Source organism: Myotis lucifugus, unplaced genomic scaffold, assembly GCF_000147115.1.
Source record: "Myotis lucifugus unplaced genomic scaffold, Myoluc2.0 scaffold_929, whole genome shotgun sequence".
In the NCBI taxonomy this organism is placed as follows: Eukaryota; Metazoa; Chordata; class Mammalia; order Chiroptera; family Vespertilionidae; genus Myotis; species Myotis lucifugus.
In genome coordinates, this window is record NW_005871977.1 from 56,788 (window position 1) to 77,187 (window position 20,400).

At 49.4% G+C, this 20,400-nt stretch overlaps 1 protein-coding gene across 1 annotated transcript in view; it reads right to left on the reverse strand.

Moving 5' to 3' along the window:
* Window positions 1-4,334: 4,334 nt before the first annotated feature.
* MYOZ2 (myozenin 2) overlaps window positions 4,335-20,400 on the reverse strand; it is a 26,075-nt gene continuing 10,009 nt past the window's right edge. The window contains exons 3-5 of the mRNA XM_006106861.3: window positions 17,396-17,525; window positions 14,497-14,680; window positions 4,335-4,763 (exon numbers count right to left, since the gene is read on the reverse strand). Of these exons, the coding sequence (XP_006106923.2) occupies window positions 4,529-4,763; window positions 14,497-14,680; window positions 17,396-17,525 (549 nt within the window). The 3' untranslated portion in view covers window positions 4,335-4,528. The remainder of the gene's footprint in view (window positions 4,764-14,496; window positions 14,681-17,395; window positions 17,526-20,400) is intronic.

Sequence of the window (20,400 nt, forward strand, 5' to 3'; positions counted from 1 at the left end):
TCTTTTGGGATCTGAACTGTAAGCTCTTAGGAATCACGCGTTTCCCTCTTTGCCCACGGGTACCCAGTCTCACCATTGAACCCCGCTACAGTGAGAAGCCGGGGAGAGCTCACATGCGGGGGGTGGGGGGCCTGGAGCTCTTCTGCTGAAGGAATTGAAATAAGGACGCACCCTTTCACTTCTCTAATCACACTGCAGCCTACGCCATTGAAATCCCGAGGCAAGGTGGCCTCTTTCTTAGTGTCACCTTGTAAAGCTTAATTCCCACACATCCCCTGATGCGTCTGTGGTTGGCGAGTGGGGAGTAGACCCCCTGCTCTTTTGGCGAAAGCCTGGCCCCTCATCCCCCTTCCACAGGAAGGCACTGCTCCCCGCCCCCCCAACCCCCGCCCGCTGCAGCTGAGGGCCTGAGGAGGCGGAAAGCACTTTTCACAAAAGAAGGGTGTTCAAAGCAGGACTGTCCTCGTCTTCATGAAAGCAGTCGTGGCCAGAGCCCAGTGATGTCATGTGGATTTATCTCGCATCAGCAGCGAAAGGAGGAAATTCCAGAATGAATCAGGGCGCTGGCACGGCCGTGCCAGGCTGGAAGGCTCACCGTGTTCCCTCCACGCTCGCCGCCAGGCGCTGGGCTCCACGGTAGCCTTTGTGAGAGCAGTTGGCTCCCTCCGTGTCCCGGCTGCTGAAACGATTAGAAATGCGTCCAATTTAGAGAATGTAGAATTTTAAGTGGATGCAATAGATGGTCATTTCCAACTAAAAAATCATTGTCCGTATTTGCACTTGATCTTGTAACAGCCCACACTTAGTTATTTTTTATTATCAAGTTCTTTCGAATATTAGGGAATGGAAAGTGAGGTCATCAGAGTCTGGAGAAATACTGTTCTACTGAGGGGAGGGTATAGTTCCCAGCCAAGAAGGCTGGTTTTCTAAGCTCCGTTCTAGTTCATTGGAGCTCTGGTTAGAGCAGTTGCCAGCTGACCGTCAAGAATTGGCTAAATGAGGCGGGAAATGTCACTTCAGGACCCAGAGCCCTGGAACAGGATCATGGGAGTTGGGAGAGCTTCCTCTCACGTTTGAAAGTAGAAAATACCTTCACTGAAAGGGGTGTTTGTGGTGTGTTCCACGCTGAGTGATTGCCGTCGGCCTTCGGGGTGTCACTGGGGTGCCTCTCTTTCCTCTCTCCCCTCCTCCGCCCCCGCAGGAGGCTCCACCGACCCGGGCACGAGGCTGTGCAGACAGGAGCAGCCTTTGTCAGGGCCCCTTCTGTGTCTCATGGCATCTCCAGGCATGCACGTTGCTGAGCTCATTAGGTCACTTCCAACACAGTCCCAGAGGCCAGCCCTTCATGGGTGAGTGCCCGGATGACCTTGAGGGTGACTGGAATGCCTCAGTTAGCACCGTATTTGCCCAGTGAAGACCATGGAGGGGTGTGTGTGTGTGTGTGTGTGTGTGTGTGTGTGTGTGTTTTGTTTTGGTCTAGATCAGCGGTTCTCAACCTGTGGGTCGAGACCCCTTTGGCGGTCGAACGACCCTTTCACAGGGGTCGCCTAAGACCATCCTGCATATCAGATATTTACATGACGATTCATAACAGTAGCCACATTACAGTTATGAAGTAGCAACGAAAATAATGTTATGGTTGGGTCACAACATGAGGAACTGTATTTAAAGGCCCAGAAGGTTGAGAACCACTGGTCTAGATGTAATAAGATAGTTTGGTGCTGAATTTGATTCTGAAAGCGAAGTGATGAACATGAGTTCTTACCTATTTTTCAGTCAGACTTGCCAAGTTCTCCCCATTTTGAGCCAGAATCAGGTGAATCACCTCAGTTCTCTGAGGCTCGATCTTCTTAGGTAAAACGGAGCTTATTTTGAATACCTTCCCACAGGGTAATTGTGCAAGTGAAATGTTAAAATAGATCTCAGTGAGCCTTTCTAAAGCAGTGAGTCTCGTGCTTGGCATCCAGTAGTCCACCAACACGTACTCTCACCCCCTCACGTGTTCTCTTCATGTTCTGACCCCTTTATTCCATGTTTCATGCGTGATGTGGGTGGGGAATAGACCCCCCAGTCTTTCTGCTGCTCTGAACAGACTGTAGTATTTCTTCAGACTTGGAAAGATGTTGCTGTTTTTCAGGTCCGTGAAAACCCAATAAAAATGCCTCTGAAATCGTAATTGCACAGCAAGTGGAGTGTGAAACGTTGGCCCTTCTAAAGGTGTCAGACAGCTGAGCGGGATGAGCAGCCACTTGCAGGGAAGGGAAATGCAGTGGTGACCTGAGGGTGAGCCATCCTTTTCCACCTCATCTTAAAAACACACTTAGCTTCTCCCTTTTAGCGTCTGCTCCGTGGTGCTGGGGGGCCTGTTCTCTAGCTGACACAGCTCATGATTGGCCCCCTTTGGGTGGTTGATAGAATGGTGATCCACTTGGTGGTTGTTAAAACCATGCAATCAAATTCCAATTTAATGAAAAATAGTAACTCATTTCAAGCTTCCCATGAAAACAAAACCATTTCAGCAAATGCCTAATAGAATATGAGTAATTTTTGTTTTTAAGAGGTTAAAATGAACCAAAAAAAATGGTGTGATGGGAGCCTCGTACCTAGCGTTTATCACAGGTGCCAAATTATTTTAATAAAACAGGTAAACACCAAAACATAAATAAAATAATATATATTAAAGTTATATTTTAAATTATACCAATGACCAATTATTTAAATTATACCAATGACAATATGTATGGCTATAATATATTGATATCATTTCTAGGGATTGCATTTTTTCATTAAATTTTTTTTTAATTTACTTAAGAGGCTGGAGAGTGATTAAGACAACCACAAGTCTCAGCGAAATGGACAGATTCTTTTTAAACAAGCAGTGTGGCTGCATGCATTTTCCTTCCTCCCCTGTGCACACTCCCTCTTCCACCTCCTGAGCTTAGTCTTAGGTAGTTTTCTGCAGGTGGAACGTTCTCCATTTCAACCTCTATCACAGAACTCTTCACTGAGTTCAAAAGGGAAGAATTGGTGTTTATGGCTTACCAGTTCTGTGCTCCCTCGATCATATTTTGAGACGTATCTGTAACTTTATGTTAGTTTGAGTCTTCTATTCCAGTGTATTCACAAACTTCATGGTGGATGTGTGTAACGTTATTTTCAGAAGTTTTAGTGTTCTGCTGTGGTGTTGTTTTTTTAAAAAATTGATTTCAGAGAGGAAGGGTGAGAGAGAGAAACATCACTGAAAAGAGAGAACCATGGATCGGCTGCCTCCTGCACGCCCCACACTGGGGATGGAGCCCACAACCCAGTCATGTGCCCTGACCAGGAATTGAATCCTGACCTCCTGGTTCACAGGTCGATACTCAACCACTGAGCCATGCCAGCTGGCTGAACCTGCTGTTGCTTGTTTTTGTTTGTTTTATAGCATATACTCCCTCGTGCAGTGATGGCAAACCTATGACACGCGAACTCATTTTTTTGGTTGATTTCTCTTTGTTAAATGGCATTTAAATATATAAAATAAATATCAAAAATATAAGTCTTTGTTTTACTATGGTTGCAAATATCAAAAAATTTCTATATGTGACACGGCACCAGAGTTAAGTTAGGGTTTTTCAAAATGCTGACCCGCCGAGCTCAAAAGGTTCGCCATCGCTGCCCTAGTGCTTAAGGATTTGAACAGAATTTAAGGATTCATCAAAGACAGAGACCAATTCAAATTTCTCTCTCCCTCTCACATATACATCTGCTTAGAGGTATAGCAGTGTGCATTGTATCTGTTTGCACACTCCTAAAAATGGACAGGTCAAGTTGAACCTACCTCATCGGCACACAGCACTGGGGTGTGAGGAACTCGACTGGCAGGCAACCTTGGCCTTTAAAACTAAGCAGCAGGACGGTGGGTTCCCTGAGTCATGGTCTCAGTCTCCTTGGTGGAATGTTAAGCCGGTGTAACAACCCCGTTGAACTCTGGAGAATGCCTGGGATAATTACCGCGTGACTCAGAGCATGCGGAAGGAGACAGGGCCCTTAGAAACGGTCAGATGTCTCATGCAAAGACTCCATCCAGACACTCTGCGGTCCGTGGTCACCAGGAAGGACCCAGCCCAGCCTCCTCCGCCCCCACCCCCACCCCTTAAATCCCGCCCGGAATGCGTCTGAACATCTCCACTGCGTGCTGATTCTAGATGCCACTTGCAAAGCTGGATTTGGGACTAGCTCGTGTGAAAGGAGAAAGGGTGGACCCTTTTGTCCGATCTGGGCTTCCCCAGTCGAAGGCGGGATTGTTTGGACCACGCGAAAACAAAGTGAGGAATGAACACAAGCGAGCTAAAAAGTGTTTAAAACAAGATTACGGGTTGTTTATTAGTATTTGCTCCGAGGTGGGAATTAAATGCCGTAAGAGGAACTTTGCTAAGGGACAATTGAGCTGCTGCTGCTGCTGCTGAAGAGTGTGAGTGGCTTTGCCAGCAAGTGGAATAACAGAAGCGACACGTGTGCGGTCCCCGCGGCCTTCGCGGCGGTCCGCTCACAGGTCTTCCGACTCTGGGACGGCGGGCTCCTCGGGGGCCTCGGTGGTGATCACTATGGGGATGTTCTGCGAGATCCACCCCTTAGGAGTCCTGTTGAAGGACCGTCTGCCGGATAGCGGGTTGGCAAAGGCCATGAACCTGGAATCTGTTAGAAGTAGTAGCTCAAAATCTGGGACCTTGAATTTCACCATTTTTGATGCTTTTTCAAAACCTCCGAATGGGGTGGCAACTCTGTGGGGAGTGAAAAGAAAAAAGAATAAATTGATTTCCAAATGTATCTACTGGAACGTAGAAAACCAACTTAATTCCTCATTTGACGGGCGTGTAAGGCTGTGTTCTTAGCATGGCTTTCAGTTTTTGACCTCTGAGCATTTCCATTCAGGGACCACGGATTTGTGCGAAGACCTGTTGTATGTACTCTCAGTTTGGGACTAAACTGATCTCTCCCTGCACCTGGAGATTGTCACCATCATTTCCTGCCTTTGCGTTGTCTTTGCTCACGTTTCACTGCATAAGATGTCTCCCCCATGTCCCCCCCTTCCCCCCACCACCCCGTCTCCACTCCACCTGCGTGCGTCCTGTGGCCTGTGAGTCCTAACTTCCCAGCAACTTGCCCAGCCCACGCTCCTTGGCCAATTCCTGCAGCACTGGTGGTCCATGTCAGTCACCCAGGGCTCACGAGAGGGCCTGGGTCGGCGTTACTCTTAGCACTGAACCAGGAACTGGGTCCTCATGCAGGTGCCCCTGAGCATGGAACCTCAGGAGGACAACTAGCGATGACAGCAGGACAGGGCACCGTGCACCGGCCGCTGTTTGAAGTGCTGCTCACGGTGGACCCCTGTTGAAGTGCAGGTGCTAATTGAGACACCAGGGCGTGTCCTGAGCGTCGGCATCTAACCAGTGCCTGTGCGGTGCCCAGTGCCACGGCTTGACGGATTGTCTCATAGACACTCACAACAACCTTAGGAGCTGGTCCTGTTAACATGCCTGTGTCTGGGGTGACACGGAGGCACGCTCCATCACATGACTTGCTCAGAGCCCCCCACCTGTGAAGTTGTAGACCGGGGACTTCAACCCAGGCCCCCGGAGGCCTGCTCGTCCGGTCATTAGCCGGCACCACACCCTCAGGAGATGCTGTAAGGAGTGTTGGGCCTCCTGGGGTTACTTTCTAAATGCAGCGCCTGCAGGAACATCCACCCACGGGGCCGTGTCTGACTGATGTCCAGCCATGTGGCTGTCACGTTCCTGATGCCGCGATCTGGTCACGTCCCACATCTGGTCATTTGATTTAACGAATTGAAGAGCCTTTACCACTCACATTTCATTCTGTGCATAAGTAAAACCTGTTATTCTTGGATGTCTAAGATGCCCAAGACAGTATCTTATCATTTTAGAGATGTACCCTTGTATAGAAATAGTTTGTTCATTTGCTGACTCATTCATTTATTCATACAAGAAAGAAGTGATTGCTTAAGGTATCTACCCTGCTGTGTGCGAGGAACTCACAGAGGAAAAGGTGGTATTATTATTAACTTCAGTGAGTCCACAGGGAAGTTTAGAGTGAGACATGAGGAAAAGAACATCACATCATGGAATATGATAGTTAGTCTAAGGCAGTGGTCGGCAAACTCATTAGTCAACAGAGCCAAAAATCAACAGCACAACGATTGAAATTTCTTTTGAGAGCCAAATTTTTTAAACTCAAATTATATAGGTAGGTACATTGTTATTAACTTAATTAGGGTACTCCTAAGGCTTAGGAAGAGCCACACTCAAGGGGCCAAAGAGCCGCATGTGGCTCGAGAGCCGTAGTTTGCTGACCACGGGCCTAAGGGAAGAATATCCTGAATACAGAGTTGCTGAGGGTAAAATGAAACACTTGTAAAGTTCAGAGCCTAGCATCAGGGCCAGTTTTGAAATTTGTGGGGCCCAGTACAAAATAAAAACTGGGGGGCCCTTCTTAATAATTGTTAAGACTATCACCCTGGCTGGCATCGCTCAGTGGTTAGAGCATCGGCCTGCAGACCAAAGGATCTCGGGTTCGAGTCCCAGTCAAGGGTATGTACCTAGATTGTAGGTTTGTTCCCAGCCCCCGTCGGGGTGTGTGTGGGAGGCAACAGGTAGATCTCTCACATCAATGTTCTCTTTCTCTCTCCCCCTCCCTCCCTTCCTTCCACTCTCTCTAAAAAATCAACTGAAAAATATCCTCGGGTGAGGATCAACAACAACAACATCAAGACTATCGAAACAGAGCAAAGCATCGTGGCAAGCATGGCCCTTCCAGTCGGGGCCACACAGCTGCATGGGCTGCTCATGTAACTGGGGATTGTAACCCCCCCCCCCCACTATTCTTTTGACATTGTTTCTGCAAATGCTGACTCTGACTAATATGTAGCTTGTAGATAAACAGCATCTATACTAATAAAAGGGTAATATGCTAATTAGACCAGACATCCTCCAGACATCCTTCCGGACAAAGCCACTGTGGCAGGGGTCGAGACAGAGGTGGTTAGGGGCGATCAGGCCGGCAGGGCAGAGCAGTTAGGGGCATCAGGCCAGCAGGCAGAGGCAGTTAGGGGTGATCAGGCAGGCAGGCAGGTGAGCAGTTAGGAGCCAGTGGTCCTGGATTGCAAGAGCCATGTCCACAGGGACAATGTCTAAACTGGCAGTCAGACATTTCCCGAGGGGTCCCAGATTAGAGAGGGTGCAGGCTGGGCTGAGGGACACCCCCACCCCCATGCACAAATTTCATGCACCAGGCCTCTAATGTGTGTATAAGAGTCCTAGGAACTAACTTCAGAAGATGCAGACGCTGACCTTTAGTCATCGTAGCTCTAGGAGAATTGCTGACCTTCAACTGTAAAACCAGGATATAAGGTAGAACCAGGATGACAAACACCAGGCCATCACTTGACCAGTTTCAAGATCTTTATCAGAGTGGACTGTGCTGATCTGCATGCAGAGAACTTTTCAACCCTTCCCCTTGATTTCTTTGTCCTGCGTTCCCTCTCCCTCCTTATAAAAGCCTCTGCCTGCACTGTCGTGTTGAGATGGGCTCTGGACAAGAGATCCCCATCTTCTCAGGTAACCGGCACTTAAATAAACCTGTCTCCTTTTTCTGTGGCCTCTGGGTTTGGTTTTTGTGATGACAGGCAGCCAAACTTACACACATCCATCCTGGGAGTTTAAGGATATATGGTTTCCACTGGCTACAACATGCTGGGCTTCACTTCTAGATTTAGGCTGAATCTGGTCAATTAATCTTATGTTTATGAATTCCAGATATAAATTTTACTCATTTATTTTATTTCCTGCATTAAATAGAAGAAGAAATGTTCCCCAGCCACTGAAATCCAATATTTGGGTTTGGTACTAAGTGTATTATTTTTCCCTTTTTGTCCAGTTCTGTGTTGTTTTTCCCTCCCAGTTTGTGGGTCCTTTCCTTCTCTTGTAAATGAAAACATTCCTTTCCGCTCCATCCCTGGTCTTCCACCTCCTACCTCTGGCCCAGTGAGAGCTGCTGTTTGAAAGGCAGCCTTTTCTTTTCTTTGGCACCATTGAGGCTGTATCCTGTTTGCTTGAATTTTTATTGCTCTAGGCACACAAAGTAGAAAAGTCCCTTCACAGAGATGGTAAACATTCAAAGTGAGACTGCTTGTAGGAAATTTAAGGTCTCTGGAAATAGTTTCAAGTTTTAGTCAAAGATAGTGAAGCAAAATTTTCCACTAAAAGATTTGGACTAGTCTACCAGAGATAACCCTGCATCCCTATAATTCCCACAACATTTCTTCAAACATAGATTCGACATAATGTGATTTTACACTTGGCCATCTATGGAGAAAGAAGCTTGTTCCACTCAGATTCACAGTTAATAGCTGCTTTCTTATTTACTTTGATCAGTAATGGAATTACATTTGTACTAATTAATAGTGCTTGACTTATACCCCTAATAATTACTAATTATTCTATAAAGTAAAGAATCTTGTAAAATGATTGTATAGAAATATGTTATTCAACTAAATACCTAATGTATAGATATATTTGAAGGTACTTAGTCATATAATCATAGACATTTTAAAAAATATTTTTATTGACTTAAGAGAGGAAGGGAGAGGGAGAGATAGAAACATCAATGATGAGAGAGAATCATTGATGGGCTGCCTCCAGCACGCCCCACACTGGGGATCAAGCCCACAACCCGGACATGTGCCTTGACCAGGAATCAAACCATGACCTCCTGGTTCATAGGTCAACGCTCAACCACTGAGCCACGCTGGCCAGGCAATCATAGACATTTTTTAAAAATATATTTTTACTGATTTCAGAGAGGGAGAGAGAGACAGAAACATCAATGATGAGAGTGAATCATTGATCACCTGCCTCCTGCACACCCCCTACTGGGGATGGAGCCTGCAACCCAGGCATGTGTCCTTGGCTGGAATCAAACCCGGAACGCTTCAGTCTGCAGGCCAACACTCTATCCACTGAGCCAAACCAGCTAGGGCAATCATGGACATTTTTTACAGATGAGGAAATTAATACAAGGAGGATTAAACGGCATTGTCACACGGCTTTTTGAAGCAGAGCTAGAAACCTTCTAGTCCAATTTTCCTCACCTCTTGCATGGGTTTAATATAGTGTTATTTAAATATCTACACGAATGAAAGAGAAACATGGTAATTAGCATACGACCGCTACCCTCCCCATTGGCTAATCAGCATATCCTTATGCAAATTAACTGTCAGCCAAGATGGCGGCCGGCAGCCATGCACTGAAGTGAACAGGGAGGCTTGCTTGCTCCAGTGATGGCGAACTCCAACGTTCCCCGCCTGCTGCTGCCGGCCTCTCAGCTGCAACTCTAAGCAACTATGTTGCAAATATAGAAGCTAAACAAAACCCCAGAAACCGGCTTTCAGTCATCCGGGCTTCAGCCAGCCCGACTGCAACATTGTATCAAATACAGAAGGTAAAGGCCAGAAACCTGCTTTCAGCAGCGAGGCCTCAGAGCTAAAGCTGGCCTAGAATAGAAAAAAAAGAAAAGAAAAAAAGGAGCAGTTGGGAGCTTCAGTCACCCGCCAGCCTGAACACGGCCCTCAGCCCCTCAGCCAGACTGGCCAGGCACCCCAGTGGGGACCCCCACCATGATCCAGGACACCCTTCAGGGCAAACCAGCTGGCCCACACCCATGCACTAGGCCTCTATCCTATATAGTAAAAGGGTAATATGCCTCCCGGCACCGGGATCAGCGGAGCAGCGAGGCTTCCGGCACCGGGATCAGCGTGACAGGGGGCAGTGCCCAAACCCCCTGATCGCCCTGCGGCTCTGTGTGTGACAGGGGGCGGGGCCACAACCTCCCTATCTGCCCTGCTCTGTTCCTGACAGGGGAAGGCACCCCAACCCCCTGATCACCCTGTGGCTCTGTGTGTGACGGGGCGGGGCCACAACCTCCCTATCTGCCCTGCTCTGTTCCTGACAGGGGAAGGCGCCCCAATCCCCTGATCACCCTGCGGCTCTGTGTGTGACAGGGTGCGGCGCCCCAACTCCCCCCCCCCCCCACGGGCCCTGCTCTGTGTGTGACAGGGTAGAGCCATAACCTCTCCATTGGCACTGCCCTGAGTGTGACAGTGGTGGCGCCCCAACCCCCTGATTGGCCCTGCTCTGTGGGTGATAGAGGGTGGCGCCCCAACTCCCCTATCGGCCCTACTCTGTGCGTGACAGGGGGGAGCTCCCCAACCCCCTGATCGACCCTGCTCTGTGTGTGACAGGGTACAGAGCCCCAACCCCCCTGATGGGCCCTGCTCTGTGCGTAACAGGGGGTGGCGCCGCAACCTCCCCATCGACCCTGCGTTGAGTGTGACAGGGGGCGGTGCCCCAACCCCCCAATCGGCTGTACCCTGAGCGTGACTGAGGGTGGCATCGCAACCTCCAGATCCGCCCTGCTCTGTGCATGACAGGGGGCGGCACCCCAACTCCCCAATCGGCCCTGCTCTGAGCCTGACCAGGGGCTGCACCTAGGGATTGGGCGTGCCCTCTGCCACCCGGGAGCAGGCCTAAGCCAGCAGGTCGTTATCTCCCGAGGGTTCCCAGACTGCGAGAGGGCACAGGCCGGGCTGGGGGGACACCCCTCCCCCTGCCCCCGAGTGCACAAATTTTTGTGCACCGGGCCTCTAGTCTATGTATATAAAAGGCTAATATGCAAAGTGTCCCCGCAGGAGTTCAACCAGGAGACCAGGAGTTCCATTGCTCACTATGACTTGCACTGACCACTAGAGGGTGGTGCGAAATGAAGGAAGTCCCCAGCCGGCAGCTGGGGAAGGGAGGCCCTGGCTGGCAGACAGACTAGAAGGCCCCAATTGGCCCTGATCACCAGCCAGGCCTAGGGACCCTACCCATGTACAGATTTCATGCACTGGGCCTCTAGTAGCATAATATTTAAGTAGTATATTCAAAATGAGTGCAAAAATGCACACTTGTGCTAACTGTGGGCTATTTTGAAGTCATGCTTAGACTAGGGAGCATTTCTCATCGGTCCTGTCCCTGCTGAATGCTACAGGATTGCATCTCACCTTCCACACATCACTGACAATAGCTAGTGATTATGTATAATAAAGTGGGGCCACCAAACAATATTATGTTACTCTTCACAAAGGACTCTGGGAATATTTGGAAACCTTTCTCTCTCTCTTTCTCTCATTTGTTTTCGCAAAAATGAAAAAAAGTATTAGAGTAAAGTCAATATAATAATGTTGAATTGTTTAAGAAAAAGAAGGAAAAATGTACTTATTATGTCTTCTTTATAAAATGTATAATAGGCCCTAGTTGATTTGCCTCAATGGATAGAGCGTCAGCCTACAGACTGAAGGGTCCTGGGTTTAATTCTGGTCAAGAGCATCTACCTCGGTTGCAGGCTCAATCCCTGGCCAGGGTGTGTGTGGGAAGCAACCAATAGATGTGCCTCTCTCACATCAATGTCTCTCTCTCTCTCTCTCTCTCTCTCTCTCTCTCTCTCTTTCTTTCTCTCTCCTCCCCCCACCCCCCATCCCTTCCATTCTTTCTAAAAAAATCAATGGAAAAATATCCTTAGGTGACAATTAAGAACAACAAAAATAAGTAAATAAATAAAATAAAAGCAGTGTTTCCTAATCTGCTTTGTATAGTGTGTATGTGTTTTTTAAAGTATAATAGTTGTATGAGTTCAGTAAAATAAATCCCATTAAATAACCTACCGCAGGAAAGATATTAACCCAACTTGTACCTAGAAATTATTTTAACCTTTTTTAAATGATTGGAATGTGTTCTGGACTAATTAAAGGAATGGCTTTAATCACATTCAATTTCTAAAGACCCAGATAACTATTGAGATTATTTTGCCTATGTGATATTTTTAAAATAAAAATTTATTGAAGTATAAGATACATTTCAAAAAGTATGTAAATCATAAGGTAAAACTTGATGAATATTATTTATTTTGTAGTTATTTGTTGCTGGTATATAAAAATGTCATTAATTTTTATGTTCACCTTGTACTCTGTGATCTTACTAAATTTACTCATTCTAATTACTAACCTGGAGCTCCTTTTGAATTTCCTGGGGACATAATCATGTCATTTGTGAATAAGGACAGTTTTATTTTTCCTTTTATATAGTTATACCTTTTGTTTATTAAAACAACTTTTTTGTCTGAAACATGCCTGTATGTTTTTATTTTAACTTTTACCTTTCAAGAGTATTGTTGCTGGTTATAGACTTACAGGCAGGCCATTATCTACACTAATAAAAGAGAAACATGCAAATTAACCATCACCCCACCACTCCACTACACCCACCAGCCAATCAGAGCGACTATGCAAATTAACCCAACAAAGATGCGGTTAATTTGCATATGCAGGCACGGAGCGAAGACTGAAGATGACTGAAGATGGCAGCGGCCATGGAGCTGGAGCGAGCAGGAGGCTTGGGCTGCTCCCGGTGATGGAGGAAGCGAAGCTTCCTGCCTGCCCTGTACTCTGCTCAAGGACAGGCTGGGGGCCTGGGTTGCCGGGGTCAACCCAGGCTTCCAGTCCACCCTGGGCTCTGCTGGAGGAGCTGGAAAAAAAAAGGAGAGGCTGGGAGCAGCCGGAGCAGAGAAGCCAAGCCTCGCTGCTGCGGCCAGACCAAAGGCCTGGGTCCCGAGTGCCAGAGGAAAACCGGTGCCAGCAGCCAGGGGAAGGAAGGCCTATTGCACAAATCTTTGTGCAACGGGCCACTAGTTTATTTCATAATTTTAAAGGCATTATTCCATGAGCTTTAAGATGTTCCCATAGTCTTTGGTTTTCCGCTGATTGGCAGCCCTGTGCCTTTCTTTGCGTGGTTGCCACCACATGGTTGACTGGGTCACATAGTACTTCTTGAATCTGAGGCCTGATGTGTTTTGTCAATTTTGAAAATTCCTGGGCCATGAATTCTTCAGCGATGGCTTCTGCCTTATTCTCTCTTATTCCCTCCCGAGCCTCTAATCACACCCGTATGCTGGCACCCTCACTGCCAAGTGTGTCTCCTGCTCTTCCCCTGCAGTGGGAACCCGTTGTCTCCTCTGCTCCACTTTGCACACTGTCCACGCCAGTCTCTGAGTCCCTCCCGCTCTGTTCAGTCTGCCATGAAATCTATTTCTTTACTTTTTAAAAACATTTCCATCACTGAATATAACATGAGTACAGAAACCTCAGGCACAGAAGCTGATTCTAAAGCAAGCCGCCTTGTCACCGGCGCCGGTGCAGAGTCCCTACAGGAGCATCGCGTGTCCTACCAATCAGCCCTCGCCTGCCCAGGGCTCGGCGGTGTTTTGACTTTCATGACAATAGCAACTTATAAAATGTTTTTAAAAACTTTCTTTCTATGGTGCCCTTGCTGGTGTGGCTCAGTGGATAAAGCGTCGGCCTGTGGTCTGAAGGGTCCCAGGTTCGACTCAAATCAAGGGCACATGCCAGGTTTCGGGCTGGATCCCCAAGAGGGGGCATGCAGGAGGCAGCCGATCAGTGATTCTCTCTCCTCATTGATGTTGTTATCTCTCCCATCTCCCTCCCTCTCTGAAATCAATACAAATATATTTAAAAAACAAACAACAAACACCTTCTTTCTACGGTAATAACCCAAGTGTGCATGTCTCAGTATAGTGGTTTAGTTTTGCCTGTCTTTCAAAATTCTCTCTTTCAAATCGTTTTTATGCCACAGATGTCCCTCATCCTTCCCCGCAATTTATTACTGAAGACACTGGGTTGGGTGTCCCACAGACCGCCCTGTACTGATTTCTCTCTCTCTCTCTCTCTCTCTCTCTCTCTCTCTCTCTCAGTAAATGTTGGCATTTCTCTGGCCTCTGTATTTCCTGCAGATTTTATATGGGTCCAGGACTTTGCACTTTGACTTCTCAATTTCAGTGGCCGTATTTCTGTTTTTTGTAGAGTTTCCATTTGACCCTTTTTGGAAACGATTCCCAATGGGCTGGAATTCTTCATTTTTGTCGTCTCTTCTCTTGAACATGTTCCTCACAATTACTTTAAAGTGAGTGTCAGATATTCCAGTCTTTTGTGTGTCTGTCTGTGTTGTTTATTGTTTTTCTCTTCACTTGTAGTCATTTGGTCTTGTCTCATGGTCAGGCCTGGTCACTTTGGGTTGACTGGTGAGCATCGTGTATGAACATTGTAGAGGTCATTTGAGCCTCTCGGTGGTGCTGTCTTGGTCCGTGGCCGGCAGTTTGATTTAAGGAGGCGACCATTATCCAATCCAGGACTGTGTGGATGGGCACAAGCACTGGCAGAGCCCGCATTCACCTTCGTTCCAACGGCTAGCCTTCAGAGTCCCAAGAGAAGCCTGGAGTCCCTGGACCCTCCTCCCAGCACCCCCAGGGCTCGGGGTTTCTATCAGAAGATTTCCCAGACCCTGCAGGGCAGAGCCCAGCCACCCCAGGTCGCCTGTTCCCCGGGATTACCTGTTGAAGCTGCGGTAATCGGGCAGCTCTGCCCTGCCTTCGGGCGTGAGCAGCCTGGGGTACAGCGCCTCGAGGAGCTCTGGATGGTCGCTGACCGCCTGCTCCCACGGCGACTGGTAGGACCTGGGGACGGCTGTGGTATTGAATCTTTCCGGGGGGACCTCCTTCAGGGGCCCGGAGTAGCCTTCGGGGAAACACAGCGAGGAGTGAGCGCAGAGCCTGGGCGGGACGCCCCCTGCCATCGCCCCTGTGCGCTGCATGCAGTCACCCCTGAAAGAGGGCCCTGTCCCCACCTCTCGGAATGAGCAGCCTCACGTGGTGGACAGGCTACACCCCCTAAAGGGATTTTCTGAGGATCCCCACCTCAGGGTGTACTTGTCCATGTAGCTACACCTTTGATTTTTAAACCCGGGCCCCTGCCCTTTTTGTACTGGGATCTCGCTATCACCGTTCGGGATTGATTTGAAAATACCCATCGAGTGTGGGCTGTGGTCTGGCCTCAGGAAGCAGCAGTAGACACAGTGTCCCTGTCCTGGCTGACATGTTGGGAGAAATGTAGGGGCTTGTCTCCTCAGGTGCTCACTGACCTGCTCAGGCTTCAGCGCAGAGGGCTGTGTCTACACCCCCTGGAGGAGGCTTGGTCTTCCCAGGCCCATGCGACGTTGTCCCTGACTCTCTGCGGCTGGTCTCACCTCCTCGCCCGCTCCTCTCGCAGGAGCAGACCACGTCTGTGAGCGCCACTTAACCCTCGCAGCAGCTCTGCAGAGACTAAACCGCTGGCACATGCCCTGAGTGGCCCGCTCCAAGTCCTCATGGTAGACCCCCGCACTCTCCGTCCACAACCACACTACCTACCCTGTCCTTCCTACAGGTCTCTCCTCCCCAGCCAGGCCCTGCACCCAGGCCTTCTGGGGCCCTGCACCCAGGCCCTGCACCCAGACCTCCATAGGCCTCCGGGGCCCTGCACCCTGACCTCCCAGGGCCCTGCACGCAGACCTCCCGCTGCAGCCTCCTGCTTTTGGTCCCAACACTCTTTCCCGTCTCTAACCGCCCCGTCTCCTCTGTCAAACTGCCTGCCCTCCCTTTACGCTGATCGGCCATGGCTGGGTAGCTCTGCGGTGCAGTATTGCATCCTCTCTGACTGCTCCCAGCTGCTGAGAGGAGCCCCTCTCGGTGGGCGTCTTTTCTCGGCTCGCCACCCTCTCCTGCTGTCCCTCGGAGCTCTTCATTCGTACCCATCATCCTCTCCACCCTGGCTCTCACGGGGCGACTCCAAGGTTTGAGTTGATCTCCGGGCCCTTCTGTTCCAGCACCTCCTGTACTTCCCAGCCCGGGGACCTCGGGGCCTTTCTCACACCCGCTGCTTCTTTTCCGCGTGGAACGTTTTCAGAAGAACCACTCTCAGCACAGGGCATCCCTCTACCCTTGATGCCCAAGACAGAGCAGTATCCCCAGCCGCCGCGTTCCCACAAGCCGCTGAGCGATGCCAGCAGCGCTCCTGGAGGAGTTCTAATATAGCGGCTCCCAGACCGTTTCCCTCGGCACCGACTTCAAATGCCGGAGGGACCCCAATGTCGAGGGCTTTCCCCCCCAGAGACCTGGCTGCAGTCACCCCAGGGGTGGCTTACACATCTCATGCACAGGATCTGCAGAGGGAACCTGGGGAAACTGCTCTAGAAAATGCCCTCCGTCCGCATTTCCCTCACGCCTGCCCTGGCCAGGCCCTGCCCTCTGCTGCCTGGCCTTTCCCAGCAGCCTTCACACTCACCCTTGGCTCCCACCACCTCCCGGGCACCCTCCACACTGCTGCCCCGGGACCTACGACTGGAAAACTTGATCATGTCACTCACTTCCCAGGATGAAAATCTCAGCCACCCAGCATGGCACACCTGTCCCCACCCCCCATACAGCCTCGCCTCCTGGCATGGTCCTCAGGTCTGTGCTCCAGACCTGGGCTTTGCCTGAAGTGGGTCCCCCACGCCCACTCCCCTGCCCTGTGCTCCAGGGCCCGCCCTCACCCTCCTCACCCGCTAGGCCCTGTGGAAGCCTGGGCGTGAGATGACCGCTCTGGCCACTGGGACAGACTCGCCTCTGCTGTCTGTCCTTGGTGTGGGATTCAGCGCTCCATTGTCACCCCCCCCCCTTATTCCCTGTTCCTCCTACAGTTGACCAGAGGTCAGGCGTGCGGAGACCGGACATTTAAAAATTTCATACTTTCTTAAAATCCCACTACTCAACACAGTGTGTGATTTCTGTGTGTTTCCCCCGGTTTGTTTTCACCCAGAGACGTAATGGTCCCTTGACTGTAGATCTGGAACCAGACCCGGATGTCATTCTTCATCAGTCACTATTGACACATAGCCGTTCGCAACCTCCGTGTCTTAATTTGTGAAGTGCAGACTGTAGTAAAGTGTCATGGAGTTATTGTGAAATTAAGGAAGACAAATATATGTCATAGCACTCCATGGACTGTACAGATTTATACAAAAAGAGCGTCAATACAATTACAAATGACTTAATGTTTAACATAACAGGTGGTTGCCAGCTAATACAGTGAGCCATCTGCAAGACACGAGGCCGCCGGCGGTCCCTGCAGGCCCCCCCAGGTCTCCGTCTTTACATTGACCTCAGACTGCCCCACACACCGATGTGGGGTGAGTCTACAAGAGTCGGCCTACAGTTCTTTTCCATGTGGAAAGTACAATAATTAATAAATAAGAACACAAGGATAAGCTCGGTGTTGCTTGTACTCACTCATGTAAACCTGCCTTTGCCCGTTTTGACCATAATGAGACCAGCGGTCCCACTCTGATACCATTTACTAAGGATCCACGTGACCTGAGCCACACATTTCAATGCACAGCGACTTTATGGTCCTATGTGTAAGGCGCCGAGTTACCTGGTGCAATGTTTTCTGGATTCGGGGGGCTCCTCGGGTCCGGGGTGTTGGGAGGCGTGAAGGGGGCTTGCTGTGACCCCCCTTCTGAGGGGCTTCCGTCCAGTTTCCCATTCTGCATGGCCAGGTTGTGCTGTATTGGTCAAAAGCAAACTCGGCTGAAAACTCAGAAATATCAGACAGGCCCACAGGAAATGTCGCTAGTGCTGGCCTCCTCCACACATTTGGGGTTCAGCTACCATGGTGCTTCCTTGTTTCACAGGGCGTCGCTAGTTTGCATGGTCTTGGTTGAGCTTTGCCTGAAGTCAACCCAAGGCCTGTCTTAGGATGACAGTCCACTTCATCACCGTTCTCTGAGCCTCACTGCCCAGGTGCTGTGTCAAGGGCTTCATATCAGTCATTTCATCCAGTCACCACATCCCTATGAGGTGACTATGGTTCCTTCTTAAGTCTTTACTAATCTAACACAGAGCATCCTGGTCAAACACTGGCCTTCGTCATTGTCACATTGCTACTCTATTTATAGTTGGGATTTAATTAGATTCTCTAATATGTCTTGTCTTGAAATTTAATCTGATATCTGAACAAAAGAAATTGCCCTTTAAGTTGAACAAATTTGTAGACGGAAGAATTTGGGATTTCTAGAAAATAAAATGCTTCAAAGATGTTTGTCTTTTAAGTTTTAGATGAATTTGTTTATTATTACAACTCAGGATTTATTCCATGGCAATAATAAAGCACTTTAAAAAATAGCCCATTTGCATTTTAACAGAGAAAGTAGAATTGTAATTGGTGATGTCCTCAGAAGTATGGCTAGACCTTATCTCTCTAATAAAGCGTGTTTACTTACATATGGGAAATACGTGTGTTTTTAAAAGGGCCAATCTAAATAAGGAGTGTATAAAGTCAAATTATCTTTAAAATTTAGAAAGAAAAATTCAGTAACGAGCATATCAAATAAAGACCAATTTTGACTTTGTTTTGGTGTGACATAAGCAGAAAATATTTTAATGCTTATTTATCTCTATATTTACTTATAAGGTGACGTGGCAAAGTACAGTTTTACACTTTAATACTTATTTACCTTTATAGAAATATGAGGATAAAAGACTATTTTGTCCTAAAAATCCAAATATTTACCAGAATGAAAGGCCATAAATTAAGGGCCCCACCTGAGGTGTTCTATAATGTGTGCCAAATACATAGTAAACATTATTTTTTGAGCAACATGAACACATATTCAGAATCCCAGTATATTTAGGGTTGGTGTTATTTCAGAATTACTTTTTATGGTGCACGTTCCCCTCCCCCAACATGATTGAAGATGCTAGGGATTCACCAAGCCCCTCGTCACTAAAGGCAGAGGTAGTTTAGCTGCGAAGTGGGGTCGTTTAGCTGAGTATCCTCTGCAGTGGTTTATCGAGGAGAATTTTAATCGCCATGAACCACGCTTCGCTGTGTTCCCCCTAGAAGGCTCCTTTTCTTCACCATCTCCCTTCCTGCCTTCCTGTGTGTTTAGCGGAGCCAGAGCATGGAGACTGGCTCGTGTACAAGCCGCGGGTCTTCAGCTCTGGTTGAGGGTGCGCGTCCTGTGGTTGCTCTGCCTGTCAGAGAAGGTGTGTGTGGCTCACCTTGGCCAGTTCCTGAGCAGCAGAGGAAGCCCACACTGCACCTACAGTTCCTATTTTTAAAATGATACTGCCTGTTTGAGCAAATGGCATTGAGCACCAGGGAGTATGTTTGTTTACTCGCTTTATTTGTTTTTTCATTTTTAAATATATTTTTTGTTGTTGATAGTATTACAGAGGTCTCCCATTTCCTCTCCCCTTTTCCCGCTTCCTCCCAACCCCTATCACCCCCCAAAACTTCCCTACCCTATGGCCCGTATCCATGGCTTTGCATATCTATATATATAAAAAGCCAGCGACCATAAGGGCCATAACAACCATAACGACCGGTCGCTATGATGCCCACTGTGGCCAGCGAACTGGCCTGATCAGGGGGCAGGGCTGGGCGGCCAACTTCCTGCAGCCCCTCCTCCTGGCCACCCCACCCCTGATCGAACCCCCCATCCCAATAGGGGGCAGGGCTGGCTAGCCAACCTCCTGAAGCCCCTCCCCCTGCCCGGCCATTCCCCCGATGGGCCCCCACCACCCTGATCGCCCCCCCACCCCAATAGGAAGTGGGGCCAGCCAGCCAATCTCCTGCAGCCCCTTCCCCTGCCTGTCCACACCCCAGATCGGCCCCACCACCTGATTAGGGGCAGGGCCGGCCGGCCAAACACCCATGGCCCCTCCCCAGGGCCAGCCCCACCCCCAGGCGGCCCCCAACCTCAATCAGGGATGGAACCCACTGGCCAATCGCCCGTGGCCCCTTCCCCCAGCTGGCCCGGCCCTGACCGGCCCATGGGGTGGGCCAGCCGGCCAGCCAACCTCCTGCCATCTCCTCCTCCCAACAGGCCCAGCCCCAATCTGCCCCAATTGGGGCTGGGCCAGTCAGACCCCACCCATGCACGAATTTGTGCACTGGGCCTCTATAAGTATACAAGTTCTTTTTTGGTTTATCTCTTCTGGTCCCCCCAACCCCACATGGAGGTATGTCAGTCTGTCCCATGCCTCCCTGCTTCAGGTCTTACTTTATTGTTCACTAGCTTCTAATTCAGGAAAACTTTTGTCCAAGGAGTTTTGTCCTCGCTGGCTCTGTGGTTAAGAGGCACAGCCCTCCCTACATGATGCGGAGTCAGTGCTTGGGGACCCACGTGTCTGCAGCTCCCGGTTCCTCCCCCTGCTCCTCGGGGGCGCTGTGTGCCCGGGAGTGTCCCACCCACCGACCAGCCTGATAAGACCACCACCCTCCCCCCTTCCCTCACTGCTGGCAGGACAGGCGGGCTTCAGTGCCACGTCCACAGCTCAGGCCACAGCTCACCGTGTCCCTGCCGAACCCCACACTCAGCCGCACACGACATTACGCTGTTCCCCCCAGGACCATTCAAGGGAAGAGCGTGCGGG